This window comes from Mus caroli, unplaced genomic scaffold (assembly GCF_978045245.1).
Source record: "Mus caroli unplaced genomic scaffold, Mus_caroli_1 scaffold_6, whole genome shotgun sequence".
Taxonomy (NCBI): Eukaryota; Metazoa; Chordata; class Mammalia; order Rodentia; family Muridae; genus Mus; species Mus caroli.
This window is the reverse complement of record NW_028227261.1, coordinates 48,191,481-48,215,452: the sequence shown is the minus strand read 5'-3', so window position 1 is coordinate 48,215,452 and position 23,972 is coordinate 48,191,481. Positions and strand designations below refer to the sequence as shown.

The following is a 23,972-nucleotide window of genomic DNA, read 5'->3' as shown; positions in this document are numbered from 1 at the left end:
TTTGCGTATGTGTGTCTGTGTGCCTCCTGTCGTGTGTTTTGGAGTATCCTTATAGGCAAGAAGAGGTTGTCACATCCCTTGGAGCTGAGTTACAGTTGTTTGTGACCTATCTGGCTGCCGGAAACAGCCTTCCACCAGAATAATGAGTGTTCTCAACTGCTGAGCCACTTCTCCAAGGCCCTTGGAATATAATCTCACTATGTAGCCCTGGATGACCTGTAACTCCTTGTGTAGACCAGGCTGGTCTTGAACTCACAGAGATTCGAATGCCTCTGCCTCCTGAGTGCTGGGATTAAGGAAGCATCATACCTGACCCGATTTTTTTCTTTTTTTTTGGTTTTTCGAGACAGGGTTTCTCTTTATAGCTCTGGCTGTCCTGGAGCCTGCCTCTGCCTCCCGAGTGCTGGGATTAAAGGCGTGCGCCACCACGCCCAGCTGATTTTTTTCTTTAAGGTAAAGCAGTCAGGCATCGTGGCATGGGCCTTTAATCCCAGTATGTGGGAAGTGGAGACACAAGGATCAGGAATTTGAGGATAACTGGGGCTACCCTAGAATGTGAGGCCAACCTGAGCTACAAGAGTCACTGTCTAAATAAAATGAAATAAACCAAGTACTTGCAAGGGTAAAATAGTTTGATATAGTTGAACATACCTTGAGTCCCAGCTACTCTGAGTCTGAGGATTATGAATTCGCAGCCATTCTGGACTGTCTAACTAGATCCTGACTCACCTACATCAATACATAAATGCAGTGCTAAAGTATTGGGTGTAGCCCCTGGGGCAGCGTCAAGAAGGAACTGTTTGTGTGTTGGCAAAATATTTCCCATGTCCACTCGATCATCACCTTTAAAGGTTCTTTGTTGTGATGTGAACAGCTACATCCCTTCCACACCACTTCATAAGACAATACATTCGACTAGTGCCACATCTGAGTGTTCTTCCTCCAGAACCGAGTCCCTCCAGCAAATGAGGCTTAACTGATTACATTACACGTGGGCTGTCAGAAAGGACGACGGAGCAGGCCTACACCAGTCAGAAAGGAAGATGTAAGGATCACACTGGAGCCACTCAAAAATAGCCTGACAGATTTTAATTGTTAGCTTGCTGCATCTTCCGACATTTTTAAAAATCAAGTCACAGCTGTGGGAACTTTACACTGTGACCATCATACACAAATATAAAAAGAAGCAGACATGACAGATGAACCCATGGCTACCTATCAGTCCAATGCCATCGAACACAAAAGACCAGTAAGAGACTGTGAACCAGGAGGACAGAGTCACAACAGGGCCTACATGGCAGCTTTTGCTTGCACCTGTGATTTGGTTTGGTTAAAGTTATAAAGCTTTGGCATCAGTGCCAGGGAGCCAGATGCCTGTGCAATCTATTTCAAGATGGTAGAGGGAGTAGAATGAGATTCTATGTTGCCATGGAAACACCCATCACCAACAATCTCAACGGGATTTCCATCTTTCAGCCAGAAAAGTGTTTCCGATGCCTTTGGTTCCTACAAGCAGAACGTGCCTGCCTCTTGCTTGTGCTAAACAACCAGTTCAGCATTTTACACGACTGGGTCTATAAGTGGCAAAATTGGACAAATGGATTGAGCTTTTGATGTCATCATCAGGAGTCACTACACTTCAGAAGTCTGTCATCCAAGCATGAGTGAGTGCCCTCCCACCAGAAGGTGGACACACTGGATTGGTCTCTGCTGTGGGAGCAGTGTGGAGCTGTAACTTACTTTGGCTAACAGCTCAGCATTGCTTTATTTCTGGTTGTCACAGTTTGGGCTGTGAGCTGCATTGCCTCCCTGGTAGTTATTTGTTTAGATCAGAAAAATCTGAGCTAGTACTTCATCTGGGAACACAGGTCAAAGGTAAAAGACACCTGCGCTGGTGTGGGAAAGTACCAAGCTTGGGGAACCTTCCTGCTGGTCCCCTAGAGCTGAGGCACGTGTCTAGGTGGAGTGCAAAGCTCTTCCAGGACAGCTCGGACTTCCTCAGGATTGTAGTTCCAAGGGCCAGCTTTACCCTGCAAGAGAGGCGAGGCAGGCGTCAGAGGTCTCAGCCTAGAATGCCTGTCATGTGTGGGGTGTGGCTAATGATAGCTACATGGGAGTTGTAAACACAGGATAGTTACAGCCTTGAGGAGGGTCAGGTCACTCAGGGAAACTGCAGTGGCGCCAACAGTCTACAATGTAAGACTGGGCAGGGAAGTAAGAGAGGAAACACAGGCAAAGTGACAGAGGTCAGGAGGAGGGGCCCAACCATAAGCTCCTCTTGAAACATCAGCCCTCACACTGAGTTCCTTCCACAGAACCACCGCTGGCTGTCCAGACCCTCTGCCCTAGCTCAGTCCTCTTCATCCCGATTTGGGCAAGAATCCTACTTTCTGTCCTTAGTTGCTACTCTCTTTGTCCTCTCTCCACAGACACCAGCGATCTGTACAGTACAAAGCCGATCAGACCATGATTCCTCTGCCCAGAACCTTCCTATGGCTCTCCTTGGCCTTTGGAGGAAGATGTCCTCTGGTCCAGAGCCAGACCCTGGTCCTCTGAGTGCTGAATTCCCTAGCCATGCCTTGCCCCAATGTGCCTCACCACTTGCCCACTGACTTCCCGTCGTCTCATCAAGTTCCCCTCTGCAAGCTGCCAAGCCCAATGGCCTGAGCTTTATCCTCAAGATTCACCTGGTGAAAGAAGAAACTGACCCCGCAAATTACCCTCTGACCTCCGCGTGCTCACAGTAGCCTGCATGCCCCCCCCACACATGTAAGACAAATGCAAATGTAATGGTAAAGATTAAAACCAAAGACTAGTTATGAAGGTACAGCCTTTAATCCTAGCATTTAGAAGGCAGAGGCAGGTAGATCTCTGTGAGTTCAAGGCCAGCCCAGTGAGTTCCAGGACAGCTGGAGCTATGTAGAGAGATCTTGCCTCAGATAGATAGATAGATGAATAGATGGATAGATAGATGATAGATGGATGGATAGATGAATAGATGGATAAATAGATAAATGGATAGATAGATAGATGATAGATGGATGGATAGATAGATGGATAGATGGATAGATAGATAGATGATAGATGGATGGATAGATAGATGGATAGATGGATAGATAGATAGATAGATGATAGATGGATGGATAGATAGATAGATAGATAGATAGATAGAGATAGAGATAGAGAGATGGATAGATAGACAGACAGACAGGTGAATAGAAACTAAACAACACCAAGAGACAAAGATTAAACCAGACACTGGATGCTGAGGAAGCCAGGAGCTTGCACCTCTAATGCTAGCATGTTCGTGGGCACCGCTTCACATAGCACCGGACAAAGACCAATCCCATTTTGCAAAAGAGAAGGCAGGAAGGCCTTGAGGCAAGAGGACTCCCCCGGGTTACATGTGTGAGAAGTAATGGAATAGCGCTCTCCCTGCGATGAAATCTTCCTCTGTCCCTGTGACCCTTGCCCTTCCCCAGACCCCTAAGCCTAAGTCACCACCTTGTAGCGGATCCTGCCCTCCTGTACCACGTAGAGCCTCTCAGGCAGGGCCGCGTAGAGCTGGCTGCTCTGGTTCTGCATTGTGTCCACCACCACAGGGCACTGGGGGCTCCTGGCCAGCAGCAGGCGTGCCGCCTGCACACGCTCCTGGAGGCTCCGGTGCTGCCGGATGTCCACGTTGTTCTTAAAAGCCCAGCCATCTGCAAGAGGAAGGTTAGACTGCAGTTGCACAGATGGGACATACAGTTCCCGGAGTTTAAACCCCACCTACCTTTAACAGAAAGCCTCACAAAGCAGTGTCCTGTGGGAGAAATCGGCCAAGTCTCCCTTCAGAGACGAAGTGCAAGGCCACACAGGGTTACCAGAACCAAAGCACTACCTGTGCGGCTGACTGGCGGGCCTCGGGTCTTCAATGAGAGACAGTTGGACAAAGTGGTTCTTGATCTTCCATCTGCCTTTGAACCACTGGGGGGGCTTTGTTGAGGGAGAGTCAGCCTGTCTAGGGTGGCAGTGAGAGTGGAGACAGCTCCCAGCATGCAGGGTTGTCATTGCCTCAACCGAATTTAGAAGCAAAGGTCAGAGCAGTGGTTAAATCCATGTGAGGTCCCGTGTCCAGTCCTGGTCCCGTCCCGTCTCCCCACTCCTCCACCCACTCCCTGTTCCCTGTGGCCTCCATCCTCACCCCAACCCCTGTTAGTAACAGGGAATCCCTTGCTCTAGGCCATCGAGGAACGGCTATTAAGTGCGTGTTTTCACACCCTTCTCCATGATTCTTAGGTACTGGACAGTTTAGCAACCACTAGTCTGGCTGGGCAATAGTGTTGCACGCCTTAATCCCAGCATTTGGGATTAAGAGGCAGGAGGGTCTACAGAGGCCAGCCTGGTATACAGAGGGAGTTCCAGGACAGCCAGGGCCATACCAGGAAAACCTGTCTCGAAACAAAACAAAACAAATCCAAAACCTATTGCTCTGGAATTTCAATAACTCCCCTCTCCTAACTAGTTCTTACCACAGAGTTCTTCCCAAAATGCAAATCTGCACTTGTCACTCCCCTGCCTAGATCTTTTGATGGATTCCTATCACCCTCAAGCTGGAATCCAGGCTCCTTAATGCCATTCAGTTTTTTTTTTTAAAGATTTATTTATTATTATATATAAGTACACTGTAACTGTCGTCAGACTCTCCAGAAGAGGGAGTCAGATTTCATTACGGATGGTTGTGAGCCACCATGTGGTTGCTGGGATTTGAACTCAGGACCTTTGGAAGAGCAGTCAGTGCTCTTAACGGCTGAGCCATCTCACCAGCCCGCCATTCAGTATTAAAGGTGAGCTCTTACAGGAAGGGGGCTCTTGTTTCTCTCTCCCTGGGTCCAGCATGGGCTTGAGCACAGAGCAAGCTTGTTGAGTACAGCCCAGTGATTCTGCAAGGCAGCCACTGTTCTTCTACGTTTGAAGTAGAGAAACAAGGCTGGAAGTTGACTGAGGTCACATAGCCAACACATGATGGAGCAGGACCTGTACCCAGGTCTAAAACCCAGTCTGTGACCACCCATCCCACTGTGTCACGACCCCTGCATTTACCTGGATAAGCACAGGAAAGCCAACCAACTGATTTTGGCTACAGAACCCAGCATCCCTAGGATTGGTTGACACTAGCTCTCTACATTTTCTCTCTGAAGTTTACGTCCAGTTCTGACTGATAAAAAAAGCATCTCGAGGGCTGGTGAGATGGCTCAGTGGGTAAGAGCACCCGACTGCTCTTCCGAAGGTCCAGAGTTCAAATCCCAGCAACCACATGGTGGCTCACAACCATCCGTAACAAGATCTGGCGCCCTCTTCTGGAGTGTCTGAAGACAGCTACAGTGTACTTACATATAATAAATAAATAAATCTTTTAAAAAAAAAAAAAAGCATCTCGAGCTGGGCGTGGTGGCACACGCCTTTAATCCCAGCACTCGGGAGGCAGAGGCAGGTGGATTTCTGAGTTTGAGGCCAGCCTGGTCTACAAAGTGAGCTCCAGGACAGCCAGAGCTATAAAGAGAAGCCCTGTCTCAACCCCCCCCCCCAAAAAAAAAAGCATCTCAGAGCAGGAGATGGGGAGGAAGAACTGTGTGCCGTAGGGGAGCAAGACCCAGAGGTGACAATTACAGGAAGTTTTTCCTCAGTGGCTCAAGTGGGTGGTCAGGTCTGAGTTCTAGAAAGGGTAAGACTGGATGGGTCTGACTTCAGAACAAATGCCTCAGGCGTCAGAACCAGGAGTCAGGGCTAGGGTGACCCCAGCCTGCTACAACTAACAACTTGTTCTTTTGGAAGTGAAAGTTGGGTCCTCTAGGACTTTATTCTTAAAAGTGTGGTCCCTAGGCCAGCTGCCCCGGCTTTCTCTGGCCACATCCCAGCTCTCCAGCATCCAAATAGGACCTCCAGGTGACCTTATGAAAGTTTGAGAAGTGCCACCCAGAACCTAACCAGCTTTGGCTGAGCTCCATCTGTAATTTCTAAGACTGTCATAGCCCTGTCTCTTCTCAGCTATGGAGATTACAGATCTTAGTGGAATGCCCAGGGCGCTGCTTCTCACAAAGAGAGGCACTACTGTGTGCTGGAGCTCCTATTGTCTAATCAATCCCCTCTCCCTTCTCCCTTCTCCCTTCTCCCTTCTCCCTTCTCCCTTCTCCCTTCTCCCTTCTCCCTTCTCCCTTCTCCCTTCTCCCTTCTCCCTTCTCCCTTCTCCCTTCTCCCTTCTCCCTCCCCCTCCCCCTCTCCCTCTTCCTCTCCCTCTCCCTCTTTCTTCCTTCCTTCCTTTTCTTTCTTTCTTTGTTTTTTGTTTTTTTGAGACAGGGTTTCTCTGTGTGGTCCTGGCTGTATTAGAACTCCCTCTGTAGACCAAGGTGGCCTTGAACTCAGAGATTCACCTACTGTGCCTCCCAAGTGTTGGGATTAAAGGCATATACCAACACTGTTTGGTGCATAAGCCATTCTTTGAAAATATATTTTATGGAAAAGTTTAAATATACATAAAACTGCAGGGGAGAGCATGCTCATATCCACACACTTATTATCCCATGATATTTTAAATTTACTCCCAAATGTAAATGAGAAAGGACGCTGCCTCTCAAATGAACAGAGTATTAAGTTGAAAATTCTCAGGCGTTTGAGTGCAGAGAAATAAAAATATAGTAGGCTTAGGTTGAGGCCCGGGAATATGCACTTTCAACAAGCAATCTAGACAATCCTATCTTCAAGGACTTCAATGCCACACGAGGATACAGACCACACTGAGTTGTGCACCACATGGCCAAATGGGGGTGAAAACAATCAGAGAGATCTCTGTGCTCCCCACTCATGGGCAAGTCAGCAAAGACACTGCAGCCTGAATGCTCATTCACCCAGTTTCCACAGAGTCCTGACTGGGACATGGACACTACAGAGTCCCGGGTGACACGGACTCAGAGAACCTCTCCCACTGTTTGTAGAGGCAGGTGAGCAATGGTTCCCCTCCACCATGGAAGCCTTCTTCAAACTCTGAATTTGAGATGGGGCTAAATTTGAGGGTTCAGTCCCCATGAGGCCCAGGGAAATGGGGATCCGTCTGATCACCCTTCAGAGTTCAAGGACCAAGACATGGATGTTTCTAAAAGGAAAGTCTGTCCATTCATTGTAAGGAACAATGCCTGTCTCACCATTTCAACTATCTTAGCATAGGAACAAGGTATCTTGTGTGGCAACAGTGGTAATGACGTGCGTGGTTAGGGCTGGAAAGGGACTCCTACTTATCATGTAAGAAAGAGCTGATCTACAGCAGTGTTCCTCCGAGCATGGTCCTCAGACGGGGAGGGAAGGTTACCATTATCTAGAATGCAACTTAGATCTATGAAGGTGTCTGCTTTAGCAGTGTCCCCAAGAGTATGGGGGTCACCAAAGCTCTGTACCTGTGGCGTGAGCTTCTTCAATGTAAATGATGAGGAAATCGGCTGTGGAAGCAAAGTCATCTACGAGTCTCTTGAACTGGTCAAATTTGAGAAGAAATGAAGGTCAGGTGCAACTGCCAAAGTTCAACACCAGGGGCCTGCTGCCTGCAACACAAGGAACCATAGCTGAGACTTGCATGGGTTCTTTCACATGTACTGTCTTCCCTCCTGGATTCAATTCTGTTCCTTCTGCCCCTGTGGGATGAGTCCCGGGCACCATGACAAGTCTAGACGGTATGACTAGTTGGGGGTAGGGCTGGCTTTTGCCTCTCTGGAAGCAGAGTGTCTCTTTTGACTACCACTAGATGCTAGATGGTAGTTGTCTTAGTCAGGATTTCTATTCCTGCACAAACATCATGACCAAGAAGCAAGTTGGGGAGGAAAGGTTTATTCAGCTTACACTTCCATACTGCTGTTCATCACCAAAGGAAGTCAGGACTGGAACTCAAGCAGGTCAGAAAGCAGGAGCTGATGCAGAGGCCATGGAGGGATGTTCTTTACTGGCTTGCCTCCCCTGGCTTGCTCAGCCTGCTCTCTTATAGAACCCAAGACTACCAGCCCAGGGATGGTCCCACCCACAAGGGGCCTTTCCCCCTTGATCACTAATTGAGAAAATGCCTTACAGTTGGATCTCATGGAGGCATTTCCTCAACTGAAGCTCCTTTCTCTGTGATAACTCCAGCTGTGTCAAGTTGACACAAAACTAGCCAGTACAGTAGTCAAAATAAAAAAATCCTTCCCTGAAGAATGTAGTTATAAGGTGGGCAGACACCCATCCTCTATGAGATGTGATGGCTAATATTCAGGGTAGGTAGTTACTCCCCATTTTGAGACAATGTGCTTTAATGATATAGCCCTGGCTAGCTTGGATCTCACTATGTAGACAAGGCTGGCCTTGAACTCAAAAAGATCTGCCTCCTGAGTGCAGCCCCATGCCTGGCAATTCTCTCTCACTTTTACAAAGCACCTGATGTTTATGGACTTGCTTCAGCACACAGCAGGTCAGCGGTGGAGTTAAAATGAAGACTGACTTCTGGACTTGCAAGTTAGTGCTCTTTCTATTAAAAGGACCGCTGTTTCCTCGATGAACATGAAAACACGGACTCTACAGGAGCTGGAACTGTGGCTCAGCACTTTAGGGCACTTTGATCTTGCAGAGTCCATTCACCACTGGCAATTCCAGTTCCAGGGATCAGACACTCTCTTCCGGCCTCTGAGGCACCAGGCACACAGGTGAGGCACATACATATACACAGACATGGACACATACACATAAGATAGAAAATAGACCTTAAAAGAATGCACACCCGCCGGGCATGGTGGCACACACCTTTAATCCCAGCACTTGGGAGGCAGAGGCAGGCAGATTTCTGAGTTCAAGGCCAGTCTGGTCTACAAAGTGAGTTCCAGGACAGCCAGGGCTATACAGAGAAACCCTGTCCCCCCCCCCCCAAAGAGCTGCTAAGTTTGCTATACAGATTCTTCATGCCCCTGTGGCCTCTCTCATCACCTGGCAGGTGTTTTACTTAGCTTCTATTTAACACCATACTTGACAATAGGCCTCCATGGTCATATTGCAGCCCCAAACCCCTCCCACTTTCTGCTAGGAGCACAGAGGTTGAGCCAGCAGCTGCCCACTCCTACCTGCGTGTCCTTCCTCCCACGGGGCATTGCCTTTTCTAGTTCTGAATGTTCCAGGTACCTTTACGAAGTAGAGGCCTCTCCCTCCAGGTCCTTCCCAGTCACTTTACCAAATTGCAGTGTCAATGCCAGTTCATGATGGGGACAGCACCTTGCCATGAGACACTGGAGAATGCCCACACTAGATCTTGCCTTTCCTGTTTAGTGATCTTGCCCCTTCTGGGGCAGAAAGTGACTGCACTCACTGTAGGAGCAGGAAGGCACGCCAGAGATAGATGAGTCCTGGAGAATAATGTGCCTCTGACATTCAGAAAAGGCTGTACTTGTGTGGGCTGAGGATCCTGAGGTCCAAGCCCCCAGAGCTCATTCATTGTCCCACAGAATGCAGATTCGAAGATGAACTCGTGGTTTGGCATAGTGGTACAAGTTTGTAGTACCAGAACTGGGGAGGCTGAGGCAGGTGAGTGCTGCGAGTTTGAGGCCAGTCACGTAGTGAGACTCTACTCACAATACCACCCTCCAAAAAAGATAACATCAGGAAGAATCTCAGGCTAACTTCCGCAGAGCACTAGATCCCCAAGCACAAGGCCTTTCTGACCGTGGGAACCCTTGGTCTCAAGCCTACAAAGTCAGCTCTAGGCAGGAGCCTTCTGTAACTCTTCAGTCAAGGCTGGGGAAATCCCTGGGTGAGCCGCTATTGTATCCTGAGGTTTCTATGGCTAAAGCTAAAGACCTGTTGAGTCCTAGCCACACATCTACTGGAGGCTTGCTAGCCCTGCATAGTGACATGACCTGTTTGAGCAGCCACATCACCCAAACTCCTCCTTGCCCCTAAGGGTTCATACTCCTGTCCCCTGCTTTAGGCGCACACACATTCTGTCTATAAGCATTTATTCTGAATTTACAGCATGCCAGGGTCACCACCACAGGTAGCAGTCCGTGGAGAAGGAAGACATCAGGAATCTGCCTCTGTGTGGTGTGGGGTTTATTCAGCTGGGAGATTGGCCATAGGCGATGAACAGGCAATTGAAGCATTGAGAAACTGTGGTAAGTGTTATGAAAGAGACTAGAAAGTGTGGCCCACTGCAGACAGGTAGAGCAGGGAGGGCCTCTGGGGAGCTGCCATTCAGCCTGAGAGGCGAAGGCCTGAAACAAATCAGCCCTGGGGAAAGGGAGAAGGGCATCTCAGGCAAAGGGAGTCAATGTTCAAAGTCCTCAAGGAGGGACAGAGCCCAGTTTGTTTAAGGACCTGTAAGACCACTGTCTGGAACCTGGCACCAAGGGTGGTGCTGGCAGAGACTGCAATGGGCTGGAGAAAGAGCTGCTGGGTTTTATTCTAGCTGTGTTAGAAAGTGCCAGAGCTATAAAGTTGGGGGGAGTGGGGGTGGGTGGGAATAAGCTATAATTCTTACCCACCTGGCTTCTTCATCCTCTTTCTCATTTGGAATTTCTATTCTGCGTATGATTGGTGGGACAGCATGTCCAGCCTTGCTCTCTGGAAGACCAGAGAAGCAGCATGCCCCTGCCCCAGCAACCAGGGGCCGGCAGCACTCCCCATTCAGTTCTTTTATCCTAGAGTCACTGAGATAGGAGAACTCATTCTTAGTCCGGATGTGGTACCCCTCAGGAGTGGCCAGTGGTGGACATTCCAACCACAGCAACTGCAAGATGTGATCTAACTGCTGTTGTTATAAGACAGCTCATATCCAAGTCTCTAGATGCTTTTAGTTCTCTTGAGCCCAAGTCTCTTCTGTGTGTGTGTGTGTGTGTGTTTCTCTATGTATATGTCTGTATATGTGTGTTTATGTGTGCATGTGTATGTGTGGGTATATATGTATGTGGGTATGTTTGGGTGCAAAGGTATGTGGGTGTATTAGGTGTGTGGGTGTGTGTAGGTGTGTGGGTATATGTGGGTGTCTGGGGTGTGGGGGGTGTATGGCTGTTTGTGTGTGTGTAGGAATGTGTGTATAGGTGTGTAGGTATGTGTGTGTGCGTGTGTAGGTATGTGGGTGTGTGTAGGTGTGTGGGTGTATGTGGGTGTGTGGGTATATGTGGGTATATGGGTGTGTGGGGATGTGTGGGTGTGTGTGTAGGTATGTGTGTATAGGTGTGTATAAGTGTGTGCGTGTATAGGTATGTGGGTGTGTGTAGATGTGTGGGTGTATATGGATGTATGGGTGTGTGTGGGTATATGGGTGTATGTGGGTGTATGTAGGTGTGTGTGTATGTGTGTGGGTGTGTGTAGGGGTGTGTGTATGTAGCTGTGTGGGTGTGTTTAGGTGTGTGTGGGTGTATGTAGGTGTGTGTGTAGGTGTGTGTATGGGTGTGAGTGGATGTGTATGTAGGTGTGGGGGTGTGAATAGGTGTGTGTATGTATAGGTGTGTAGGTGTGTGTATATGTGGGTGTGTGTAGGTGTGTGTATGTAGGTTTGTGGGTGTGTTGTCTATGTGTGTGTGTGTATGTGGGTGTGGGTGTGTAGGTAGGTGTGCCTGTGTAGCAGTAAGTAGACAACAACTTGCAAACGTCTATTCTTTCCTGCCACCATGCGGGCCTTGGGAAGTGAACTCAGGCTGTCTCACTTGGCTACAGACACTTTCACCTACTGAGCCGTTTTGCCTGAACCTCCACACATGCACCACGACACACTTGTGGAAAACTCGTCCCCCCACACATGTACATCTATGCATACGTGCACATAAAAATAAAATTTAAAATGTAATAAAATTATTTTTAAAGGAAGCCAGAGTAGGATCTGATGATTTCAAAATTCCCTAGCTTTGTGTAGTAATCAGATTCATACTTGAATGGCACACTAGCTGCTGTGTAGAGAAAAGACAGAGTGGGATGGGGTTTGGGGAGTGGCAGATGGGTGGCACTGGAGAGGTGAGAGCCAAGGCTAATGCACGGTGGGGAGAGGCAGAACGGAAGAGCACGCTGCTAGCCGGTGGTGGAGGCGCCTCAGCTGCCCTGTGTTTCAGGTCATCATCACACGTCCTCCATGCTCTGCATGGGATTTGAAGCAGCTTGCATACATGTTAAAATAGAAAATAATAACCAGGGAAAGAGATCGTGGCCTTCTGAAAAGCACAGAGCAGAACAGGAAATGGGCAGAGAGGCTCCAAGGTGCTCTGCACCTCTGACGTTCAGTTTACTTTTTAGCCATGCAGGATGTTAAAACCCAAGGCTTCAAACACGCAGGGCCAGATACTGAGCTGCATCGTTGGCGTCTGTGCATTTGCTGGAACACAGCCATGTGTTCACTTTTGAGTTTTCTGGTACTCAAGTAAAGAGAGAGGCAAGAGCGAGCAGTTATCATTTCATAACTTGGGGCCAGCAAAGTGGCTTGAAGGTAAGGGGGCTTGCTGTCAAGCACGGAACCACGTGGTGGGAGGAGAAAACCTGCTCCTTCAAGTTATCTCTGGACCTCCACATGCGCACTGTGACATATGCGTGTGTACACTTAAACATACACACAAAATAAATTAAAAAATAAGTAAATAAATAAATGTTCAGCCTCTAGTGTAAAGGGAAGATAGGCTGGTTTCTCTGCAGACACAAAGCCCTCCTTATCTGGTTCACAAACTGTTTTTTTAGGAGGCCCTGGGAGGCTCCTGAGTGTGTGTATGGCTTCTCTGTCCCTGATGGTTGATTGAATAATGACTCGTCCTCATGTGACAGGGCCTTCGCAGGGGAGGCTCTGAGGCCAGTCGCTGACAAGTGGCTGGTCACTGAACTGTAATGACCCTAGAGAACCACTTGTCAGGTAAGAAAATGGGTTTCCAGTTAGGACCAGTTTTAAATGTTAGCTGTCTGGAATTTTGCTTTTAATGGGCAAAAAATTCAACAGGCCCCAAAAAGGACAGGCGCATCTGTTTATCCATCTAGAGTGTGGCCGACATGGTGATGAGCAGCCAGGGCAAAGTCCACCTGGCAGCAGAAAGAGGAAGTGTGGGTGCTTATGGCTGGCACACTGCTAGTGTCCACAGGCCACAGACCACATCGTGAGGGTGTCAGGTAAGGACTGCAGTGTTCTATAAACAGGAGAACAGACTCACGCTCATATCCTCCCGCCCCCGCCCGCCCCGGGCCAGCATGTGAGCCTCTGGCCCAGGCTCTCTCTGCAGAAAAGCCCCTTTTATCATTACCAGGTGACACCTCCTCTGGATACTTGGAGAGACTGCAGATCAAGAGTTTCCTCTGTGCGTGTGTGTGGTGTTCAGCAGGATGTGCATGCTGCGTGGGAATCTGAGGCCCCAGTGTGGCATGCAACAGTAGAAAGTAGGCCCAAAGCACAGACTCCACTGAGAACTCGCTATGGGACTCTGAGCGGTTCTGTATCACTCTCGTCCTTTGCTTCCGAAACACTCAAGAGGTCACACTAGATTATCTGTAAGAAACCTTCCTGGACTTCCAGTGGGTAGCTCTAAAATGAGCCCTGTGTTTATACCCAAAGCATCCTTTGGTGTGCCAAAGGCCTGGGAGTTTCTGAAGGGCTATAGGATGTCTTTGTAATTGATCTTGATAACCCTATTTGGAAATCCTCCCCAAAACTAACCAACACTTTGAGGCATGTGTGTACCTGCGGGTAGGAGACAGGACACCCTCCAGCTCTGGTTCCTGATGACCTCAGCAGCCTCCCCTTACACCCAGTTTCCACATCTGGGAACTCACCTGCCCCTTGCCCTCTGTCCTGGGTTGTTCCCTGAATTCTTGTCCTCGTTTGCCCCAGGGCTTCAAGGCTGTTAGGGTCCCCAGTGTCCTTCCTGCAGCCTTCCCCAGTGGCTCAGGCAGGGAACCCGAGTCTTCTCCAGAACCTTCTCCCCTCCCATCCTCTCTCTCTCTCTCTCTCTCTCTCTCTCTCTCTGAGCTGTGAAGTGTCCTGGGGCAGAAATCTGTGGCACTTATATCTGTTTCACCAATGCCTGTGATTTCAGGGCATGCTGTTGTCAATGCACTGAAACTCAACTTCATTTTATAAATGAAGGTTAGGTGGTCTATCTCTGCCTCCTGTATCATTTGCTTTCTGATACAGCAGCAGAGATAAGGGACAAGGTGTACACTCCCTTTTCCTTTTCATAAAAAGTGTGTGTGTGTGTGTGTGTGTCCAGGTGCCTGCAGAGGCCAGAAGAAGGAGGCAGATCCCATGGAGCTGGAGTTACAGGCAGTTGTGAACTGCCCAACATGGATCCTGGGAACCAAACTCAGGCTTTCTAGAAGAGCAGCAGCCATTCCTAACTGCCAAGCCATCTCTCTGGTCCACTACATCCTACTTTCTTTATTTTAATCAGGGTCTCATGTAGCCCAGGCTGGCCTACAACTCTCTAAGTAGAATGAGCTTGTATTTCTGATCTTCTTGCCTCTACTTCTAGAGTTTGAAGATTATAGACACCTGACACCATGCCTGATTTGCTGTTCTTATTTTTGGATTGGGATTGAAACCCAGAGTCTTGTGTGTGCTAGGCAAACTCCCTAGCCAGTAGTTTTTGAGACAGTTCTCATTATATACCCCAGGTTGGCTCTGAACGCCAGTCCTCCTGCCTCTGTTTCCCTAGTGCTGGGACAACAGGCGTTTGCTACCACACCTGGAAAACAGAACTCTTTTTAACTGAGAGAAGACACACGTGAGTTCCGTGAGCTGGCCCTGGGTCAGGTGGCTTCCAGGGATCTGCTCGTCAGACTGTCTCCAGCAGTTTGGTCTGTCCCACCAGTGTCTGTCCCACCGGAAACACAGCATAAAAACCACTGTTCTTATTGATCTCAGTCTCAGGGCTGTGTGCTAACTGTTGGCTGAATGAACTAAGGTCCTTTTCATGTTACAGTTTAAATTCATTAATGAGGTGAGAGACAGAGAGAGAGAGAGAGAGAGAGAGAGAGAGAGAGAGAGAGAGAGAGGCTCTCCTCCTTCTTCTACTACTTTGAATATTTGAACTTTCCTCCAGGAAGCCTTCCAAGTCCTGCAGGCAGGCAGGCTCTGCCTGCCCCTGCATGTCACAGGACCATTGAATTTGCTTGTTCTATTCTTCTCTGCCATGGACTGTAAAGTCCTTAAGTCTAGAAGAAGGATACTGCCTGGGCTCCTGATGTCTACCTGAGGGTCTGGCACACAAGGGACCACTCTGTGACTGTCCATCAGGGAGCACTGTGAGATGCATAGAAGAAGGCTGATCCTGGATCTGACCTGACACTCACTCAGTCAGCTTAGACTCTCAGATCTCTCCATCCCCCCCCCCCCCCAGACTGAGGGGCTCCCGTTAGGCCAACATTTCCCAAAGGGTGGTGTTAGGAATCAGTGTGACCATCAAAGGCTTCCCGAGAGGAGCTGGGGCGGGGACATATTTTACAGATCTGCTTTTTAAGCTCCAGAGCCTTTCTGGACGTTCCATCTGCCACTTGTCTTGTGGCGGTCACAGGAGGCTGACACAGGATGTGGAGGTTCCCAAACTGGTTTGCCCTGGAAACTCTAAGTAGTGAAGCTTATCTGAGGGGCTTGGATTCCAAAGAACAGGCTTTGAAAATCGCTGGGTTATCCCCCTGTCTTGGTGCCCTGGGGTTAACTGAATCAAACACAGCTCTTTCCCGGGGAGCTCTGCTGGGGGGAGCAGGGGTGGCAGTAGCTGGGTAGGAAGAAGCAGTTCTTTGAGGGAAGGGGCAGGCAGGGAAGTCTGGTTCCTGCAGGGAGACAGCAGCCCCCTCATTAGAGAGACCTGAAGTGGCATCTCAGAGAACGAGGTATGGAGCTGGACCCTGGTGCATAGGCTGGCTGCACAAAAGGTTGTTCCAAATCATTAGATGGTGTTAAAAGGGCACATAGAAGTCAAGTCCAGGATGGGCAAAGTCCCACATTGGTCTAGTAGTGTTAGCATGAAGAAATCTTGGAAATAATGTTGGGGTGAAAAGTCTAAGCCTGACTCGGGAAGACTGTGAACACCAGCCTAGCCCAGGATGCCCCCTGAATGCAGGAGGGAGATGCCACAGGGTGCTGCACTGGGTGGTCTTGGGAAAGATTGATCTGGCAGCTGTCAAGAGAGATGGTCTGCCAGAGAGAGGAGCAGTGAGGACTAGTTAGGGCTTCCAAAACCCAAGCAGACCATTATACCCCATGGAGAGGAGGATGGAGAACAGAGAGGTCTCATAACTCATAAACCACTGCCCTGTGTCACATCAGACGCAGGGTGCTCTAGTGGGTTATTGGTCATCCCCTGTGAATTTGTAGGCTAGTAAGGGTGGCAGGTGAAACTTAGGGCTGCAAACCTTGAGTGTCAAGAAAAGCAAAGTGTAGGATGCTAGTTGGCACATAAAAAGGGTAACCTGGGGAAGTCAGGGTGGGCTTCCTGCAGGAAGTGGCACTGTACATCAGACTGGAAGCTGAGAAGGATTTCACCAGATAAAGATGAACTGCCTACATCCAGGAGTTGGAAGGCCAGAGCACTTGGCTTGTGATATGAACCCTGGGAAGATACCAGCCAAGAGAGAGAAAACCCCCGGGAGAGTCCCACCACTGAGCAGAAGGACAAGAAGCCGCCCAGGAGCAGCTGGAGTGATGATAGAAAGCCTGGTGCTTTCCATCCCACCTCTCCACCCCACCCATCCCCACTGCTCCGAGCCCCTGAGCTGACCTTGAATGAAATCCCAGATGTTGCACTTCTGTCCTGAGAGGCAGACCACGGTGCAGTTGGGGGCCAGCCCCCCAAACTCAGCCCTGTCTTCCAGTCTCTGCCAGCGGACCTTCAGGACAAACCAGAAGTACTGGATGCCGAAGAAGGTGGGGACCCAGTTGTCAGGGGCGAATCGGGGGTTCCTGGCCATCCCGGTCTTCTGGCCCATGGCCAGGATGCTCTGTTTGACTCTCCCTGGGAACAGCGTCATTAGCACCTTGCCTACAGCCACCTCCAAGGCCACCTGCAGGAATATCACAAGCCGCTTCAGCCACAGCCATAGCTGGGGCAGCCCCATCTCAGCACAGGGCAGAAGTGGCTCTGAGCCTGCAGACTGAAGGAGAGGCCTCAGCCAGACAGCACTGGGTGGAGCTGGACAAAGGTGCAGGCTACTGCAGCCAACCCTGACAAGAGGACCAAGCGTGCCAGGACAGCAGGTGTTTGCCTTGCTGTCAATTGGGTGGAAAATTCCGAACCCAGGGCACGGGGCTCTGTGTAGTAATTACCCTCCGGATTCAGGCACGGGGCTCTCTCTAGTAATTACCCTCTGGGCTCTTTGTTACCTTTTGGGAGATTCTTAGCTTCCCTCTGATTTTATTTTTTAAACAAACATTTGAAAAGATCACATTGAAAGGGACCCTGGCAAAGCATAATGAGCTCCACTATTTAATACAGTTAATATCCAGCCATTTAAAACAACAACAGCAGCAGCAGCAGCAGCAGCAACAGCAAAAAAGAGTCAGAAGGGCTGGTGAGATGGCTCAGTGGGTAAGAGCACCCGACTGCTCTTCCAAAGGTCCGAAGTTCAAATCCCAGCAACCACATGGTGGCTCACAACCACCCGTAATGAGATCTGATGCCCTCTTCTGGTGCGTCTGAGAACAGCTACAGTGTACTTACATATAATAAATAAATAAAATAAATCTAAAAAAAAAAAAAAAAAAAGAGTCAGAAGATCCCAGCTGCTGTAGCAGCACACTTAGCCCAGCACTCAGGAGACTGAGGCAGGGCGATCTCTGTGAGTTTAAAGCCAGCTTTGTGTACATTAGTAAGTTCCAGGCCCTGTTAGAAGAGGAGGAGGGGGAGGAAGAGGAGGAAAAAGAAGGAGGAGGAGGAGGAGGGGGAAGAGGAGGAGGAAAAAGAAGGAGGAGGAGGAGGAGGGGGAAGAGGAGGAGGAAAAAGAAGGAGGAGGAGGGGGAAGAGGAGGAGGAAAAAGAAGGAGGAGGAGGGGGAAGAGGAGGAGGAAAAAGAAGGAGGAGGAGGAGGAGGAGGAGGAGGAGGAGGGGAAGGAGGATAAAAGAAAGGAAGGGAAAGAAAAAAAATCTCTTGCAAATGACTAGCTGTGTTTTGTTTTGTTTTGTTTGTTTGCTTTTGTCTTTTGAGACAGGGTTTCTCTGTGTATCCATGACTGTCCTGGAACTAGCTCTGTAGACCAGGCTGGCCTGAGACTCAAAGAGATGTGCCTGCCTCTACCTCCCTAGTGTTGGTATTAACGGTGTGCACCACCACCACCTGGCTATGACTAGCTTTTAAGGTTAGATGTCTTTTAAATATATGTGTGCCCTGTGCATGCCTGGCATCCGAGGAGGTCAGAAGAGAGTGTAGAATCATCTAGAAGTGGAGCTATGGATGGTTGCCATGTGTGTTTTGGGAGCAGAATCCAAGTGCCCTGCAAGAACAACAAACACTTTACCCTGTTGGCTATCTCTTCTCCCTCTCTCCCTCCCTTCCCTCCCTCCCTCCCTCCCTCCCTCCCTCCCTTCCCTCCCTTCCCTCCCTCTCTCCCTCCCTCCTCCTCCTTCCTCTCTCTTTCTCTCTCTCTCTCTCTCTCTCTCTCTCTCTCTCTCTCTCTCTCTCTCTCTCATGTGGTGGGGAGAAGGTGTGTGTGTGTGTGTGTGTATGTTTTAATAATACAAAGGCTGGCTGGGGTTGTGCCTCAATGAAAACTCACTTGCCAGTCATGTACAAATCCTGTGTATATCCCCAGAACTACAAAATAAAATACAACAAATAAAATAAAATTGGTTCTTTCAATAATGAAAAATAATACTTTACTCAGTCACAGCTGGCAGTGAATGGCCATATTTCTGGAGGCAGAGCCTTTTGGGGAGGGTGTGCCCTGGGCCCTCTCCCTGCCCCTTCATTTCATGTAAGTTAGAATCTTATCTGCAGTCTTTTCTGGTTCCCTTCTTTTGTTTAGTGGCATCCAGTTAAGTTTTCTGACTTGGTAGCTTATTTCTTTTGAATGTGGTAATTCCCATTGTCTGACTATACTCAACTTGATCCATTCATCAACTGGGGAACATCTAGGTTGCTCTCAAATCATAGACAAAGCAGATGCAAGCATCATAGGCAGATGGAGACAGCTTGTCGACTCCTTTGGCTCTCCAGTGGGTGTAGCTGATGGCTTGTGTAGTAGAAGTAGGCTTGGACTTGTAGGTAACCGCACCTGTCTTGCAACGTGTCAGGGATATTTTACATGGCCCCCAGCAATGACAAGATTCCACATCTGTTGCTTCATACCTTTGCCAGTGTTCGGTATCATCAGTATTTTGCATTTTTGCTATTCTGTGTACCTCAGCATCTCTCAACACAGTTTGCAATTCTCTGATAACATATGCTATGGAGCACCTGTTAATAACAGATAAATTATATCCTGATCAGGGCATGATGGCAAATATTATATCCTGATAAACCCCCTGAAAGTCAAAGATATCAAAAGTTGAAAAATGCTGAAGGGCATGATGGCCCACGCCTTTAACCCCAGCCCTGAGGAGGCTGAGGCAGGTAAATCTTTAAATTCAAGGCCCGGTCTACAGAATGAATGTCAGGACAGCAAGGGTTCTACAGAGAAACCCTGTCTCAAAAAACCAAACCAACCAACCAACCATCCAAACAAACAAACAAAAAAACATTTAATACAGCCAATCTACCAAGCACAATAGTAGTACCCTACTATTGCAAAATTAAAAATTAAATTACGTTTATCTTCCTTGTGTGTCAGGGGCCATGCATGCTGTGGCACACGTTGGTTTCTCAGGTCTTCTTTGGTTTCTTCTGTCAGAGTTTTGTAGATCTTGTTCACATAGCTTTAGATTCATACCAAGATATTTTACTTTGGGGATGCTAATATAGATGGCATTGTGCTTGAATTTCATTATTCATCTATTCACTGATCTTGTCAATTGATAGAATCTAGGATCACCTGTCGGGGGCTGCGAGCAGCGGTGGGGGTGGAGGTATGACTCTGAACCTTCCTGTTGCATTCAATGAGGTAAGAAGACTTGTCCACTGTGGGTGGCACCATTCCCTAGGCTGGGATCCTGGACTGTAAAATGGAGAAAGGGAGCTGAGCAGTAGCAAGCATTCACCCTTTTTCTCCCTGACTGTGGTTGCAGTGTGACCAACTGCCTCAAGTTCCTGCTGCCTTCCTCACCTTGATGGACTGTGACCTTGAACGGTGAGGAAGAATAAAACCTTTCTTCCTTAAATTTGCATTTTTGTTGGGTACTTTGTCACAGTAATGATATAAGTAACACACACAAACACACATGCACACAAACACATGAATGCACGCATGCACAGACAGGCAGACAGACAGACACACAGACACACAGACACACAGACACACACACACTTAGTGATATCCCCAGTCCAAGTATATGTGTGTGTGTGCACACACGTGTGTATGGTCAAATGCATTGTTGCCACTATTGTTTTGTATTGGGTTTTTTGTTTGTATTTGTGTTTTGTTTCAAGTTTTTAAGTGTGCTGTTGTTTCTCTAGCCCCTACAGTGATCTTGTTCATCCTTATGCCTCTGCTTCTCCGTCGGGGTGGGGCTCCATGAGGGCGCAATAAGCCATGGAAGGAAGAGGGCTCTGAACTGTCTCTTATGTCCTTATTTCTTCTGAGGTAGGGTCTCCTGTATCCCTTGACATTCTTGTGGTCCTGCCTCATCTTGCTGGGGCTGGAATTCCAGGCTTCACCACACCTGGTGCTGGGGATTAAGCCTAGGAATTTTGCATGCTACGCAAGCACTTTACTGAGTTGTGTGCCCAGCCTCTGTTTGACATTTTCCGTTAAATTAGCATAATACAGGCTAGCTGGAAAAGGCAGGGAACACTAAGTCAAAGTCTAGAGAAATGTCACATCTGTTGACATCTGAGTACTACAACATGTCAGGTTCCCTCTGTCTGAACGTGAGAAACACTTGCCCACTGGAGCTCATCTCCCTTAGCCAGAGTCTCCCAGAGAGGCTTTGACGGACACTCTTGCAATCGCAATGCTTTGGAGGCTGAATCTGGAAGATTACAACTTTGAGGCTAGCCTGGGCTATATAGTGAGACCTTGTTTGTCCTTAAGCTGTTAACTCCATCACATTCTGAGCATATATAAAGCAGTGAGGGGCCCTGTGGGAGAGCCCGGAGGCAGAGTCCTGTCAGATGGTGCATGTGAGGAGCTTGTCTCAGCCTACACAAATCCTAGCAGAAACGTCTAGAAGGCAAGGGTTGGAGGCCAGAAGATAAGAAGTTTCTCTTGAGGGGCTGGCTAGATGGCTCAACGGGTAAGAGCACTGACTGCTCTTCAGCTCAGAGACTCTTTCCTTTCTCTTTCCTTTCTCTTTCTCTTTCCTTTCTCTTTCCTTTCTCTTTCCTAGGTTCACTCCCTATTTACTAGTTGCTTGTCCTGCCTCTTGACCTATGGTTGACTTTATTTAATCCTATTTACAGAAAGGTCTTGGGTTAAAGGTGTGTGCTAGGGCTGAGCCACACCACAACAAGAGGAGATTTTTGCAGTTCACAATCTTGGGGTTCACAATGTGATCAAATATCCTACAACACTGAACCCCTGGAACCATGAACTTACACAAACCTTGCCACTCTTAAATTGGTTTGCTTGGGTATTTGTTGCTACAGAAAGTTACCTGGCACTGTTATAGCATCTATAAGCAAGGGGAGATTTCTTTCTCGGGCAACAGAAAAAAATTGCTTCTGCCTCTAAGGGAGACCCAAGGGAGTATGGGAGTGGGGAGTTGTGCATGGCTTTTCTACCCAAATGTCTACATCCAATTCTCAGGTTTCCACTTCTCCTGTGTGTGCTGGTACTTTGATGGAGGCGACTAAGAGACTGCCTTGGGGACTCTTTGACACTTGGCTCTCCTAGCAATAAACTGATTTTCAGGCAGCTTTTCTTTTTCAAAACAAAACAAGACATAACAAGTCTCCTTCAAAGTTTCTACAGAGACAGTACAGTGTCTACAATGTGCCTTAAGATGGCAGCTGGCTGCTCTGACCCTTTTTTTTCTCAGGGCTTCCAATGAAGTTAAGAAAAGCTAGTCTGCAGGCTAAGCACGGTATCATACAGTTTAATCCCAGCACTTTAGGGGGGAGATGCAGGGGGAATCGTTATGAATGCAAGGCCAGCCTGGTCTACAGAGCAAGACCCTGTCTCAAGCAGCAAGATCAACAAACCCAGTCTGTTTCTTTTTTTTTTTCTTTTTTTTTTTTTTTTTTTTTTTTTTTTGGTTTTTCGAGACAGGGTTTCTCTGTGTAGCCCTGGCTGTCCTGGCACTCACTTTGTAGACCAGGCTGGCCTCGAACTCAGAAATCCACCTGCCTCTGCCTCCCGAGTGCTGGGATTAAAGGCGCGCGCCACCACGCCCGGCTGCCAGTCTGTTTCTTAACTATTGTCAGCATTGACCTCTTGCTCTTCCAGGGCCTCAGCACCTTATCTTCGATGTGCATCTCTTCTCAGAGTCTTTAGGAATTGTGATGCTGCCAGCCTGCCCCTCCCCCCAGGTCCCACCCACCTTATCACCAGCCATGGGGCTGTTGCTGCTTTCTGACCCTTGGGTGCACTGGTTCCAAATGCCTGTACTGGGGCTGAGGAGATGACTTAGTGGGTCATAGCACTTGCTCTGAAAGCATGGGGACCTGAGTGTGAATCTCCAGCACCCACATAAAGGGCTGGGTATGGTTATGTGTGCCTGGAACCCCATCACTGGGTTAAGTCCCCCAGGAGAGACTCTCAAGTGAGCATTTGCCCCTATCAGATTGTCCATAGGCAAGTCTGTAGGGCATTTTCTTGATTGATGATTGATGTGGTGAGACCCAGCCCACTATGGGTTGTGTCACCTGGGCAGGCGGTACCGGGTGGTGTGAGAAGGCAAGCCAGTAAACAGCATTCCTCCACAGTTGTGCCCTGACTTCCCTCAATGATTGACTAGGACTGGGACATGTAAGCCACGTCAACTCTTTCCCTGCCAAGTTGTTTTGGTCATGAAGAAGATGAGGAGCCCATAGTGAGCATTTGGGGTGAACTTTTCTCAGGGTCTGTAGCTGGAGTAAGATCAGCGGGGGTGAGGTTAGCAGCAGGTGAGTGAGTGTGAGACAGAAGAGGTGTTGGGCATGCTTGCACACCTGAGTTCATAAGCTGATGTTCATTCCGGACATTCACCAAAAGTGCTCCGCATGCACTCTGAGCCCAGTTTTCCCCTTATACAATAAGGGCGCCCCCCCCCTCTGGTTTGCAGCATTGTTCTGAGAGTTGGAGGTCCTGCATAGACAAAGCCCCTCCATATGAATTATATTGACTAATGTGTGTTATTACACCTGACTGCTTGCCAGTTAGGAAAACATTATCTGGAGAAACGGCTCAGTGGTTTAGAGCACTGACTGCTCTTCCAGAGATCCAGAATTCAATTCCCAGCAACCACATGGTGGCTCACAACCATCTGTAATGGGACCTAATGCCCTCTTCTGGTGTGTGTCTGAAGACAGTGGCATACTCACATACATAAAATAAATAAGCAACTCCTTTTTAAAAAGAAAAAAAAAACATTATCAATCATGACTGATATTCAGAGTATGTTAGAAGTCAAATTGGAAGTACTCTGCAGGTGAAGCTAAAGACACCGGTCTCCTTATATGAGTTGTGAATCAAGTGTCTGCATTTACACTGCTCCCTCTCAGACAGCAAGAACTGTCTAGGGACCCTTTCAGTCCGTGTTAGAATACTGTGAACAGTAATTGTATGCTACTGCCTTGGCTGGTACTGGCCGCCCGGAGACTAGAACCATTCCGGATCTTTTTGTTCTCAGTGTTCACAGGCTGGCAAAGATAAGGAAACAGAATTCAGGCAAGCATTGCCAAAGCAGGGTGAAGCCCAGGGGATTAACAGAGCAACAGGAGTCCCAGAGGAGACGG

General features: G+C 48.5%; 1 protein-coding gene across 2 annotated transcripts; it reads right to left on the bottom strand.

Moving 5' to 3' along the window:
- Positions 1–1,074: 1,074 nt before the first annotated feature.
- On the bottom strand, positions 1,075–17,128 carry Dio1 (iodothyronine deiodinase 1). 2 transcript variants are annotated; one of them, XM_021161458.3, is made up of 4 exons: positions 16,728–17,126; positions 7,431–7,574; positions 3,505–3,704; positions 1,075–2,030 (listed from the first exon to the last, which is right to left on the bottom strand). In XM_021161458.3, exons 1-4 carry the CDS (start codon positions 17,062–17,064, stop codon positions 1,938–1,940), a joined length of 774 nt encoding a protein of 257 aa, XP_021017117.1. In that variant the 5' UTR covers positions 17,065–17,126; the 3' UTR covers positions 1,075–1,937. The 2 variants fall into 2 exon arrangements, with proteins under 2 accessions (XP_021017117.1, XP_021017118.1); XM_021161459.3 differs by lacking the exon at positions 7,431–7,574 and having other exon boundaries at positions 16,728–17,128.
- Positions 17,129–23,972: the final 6,844 nt, after the last annotated feature.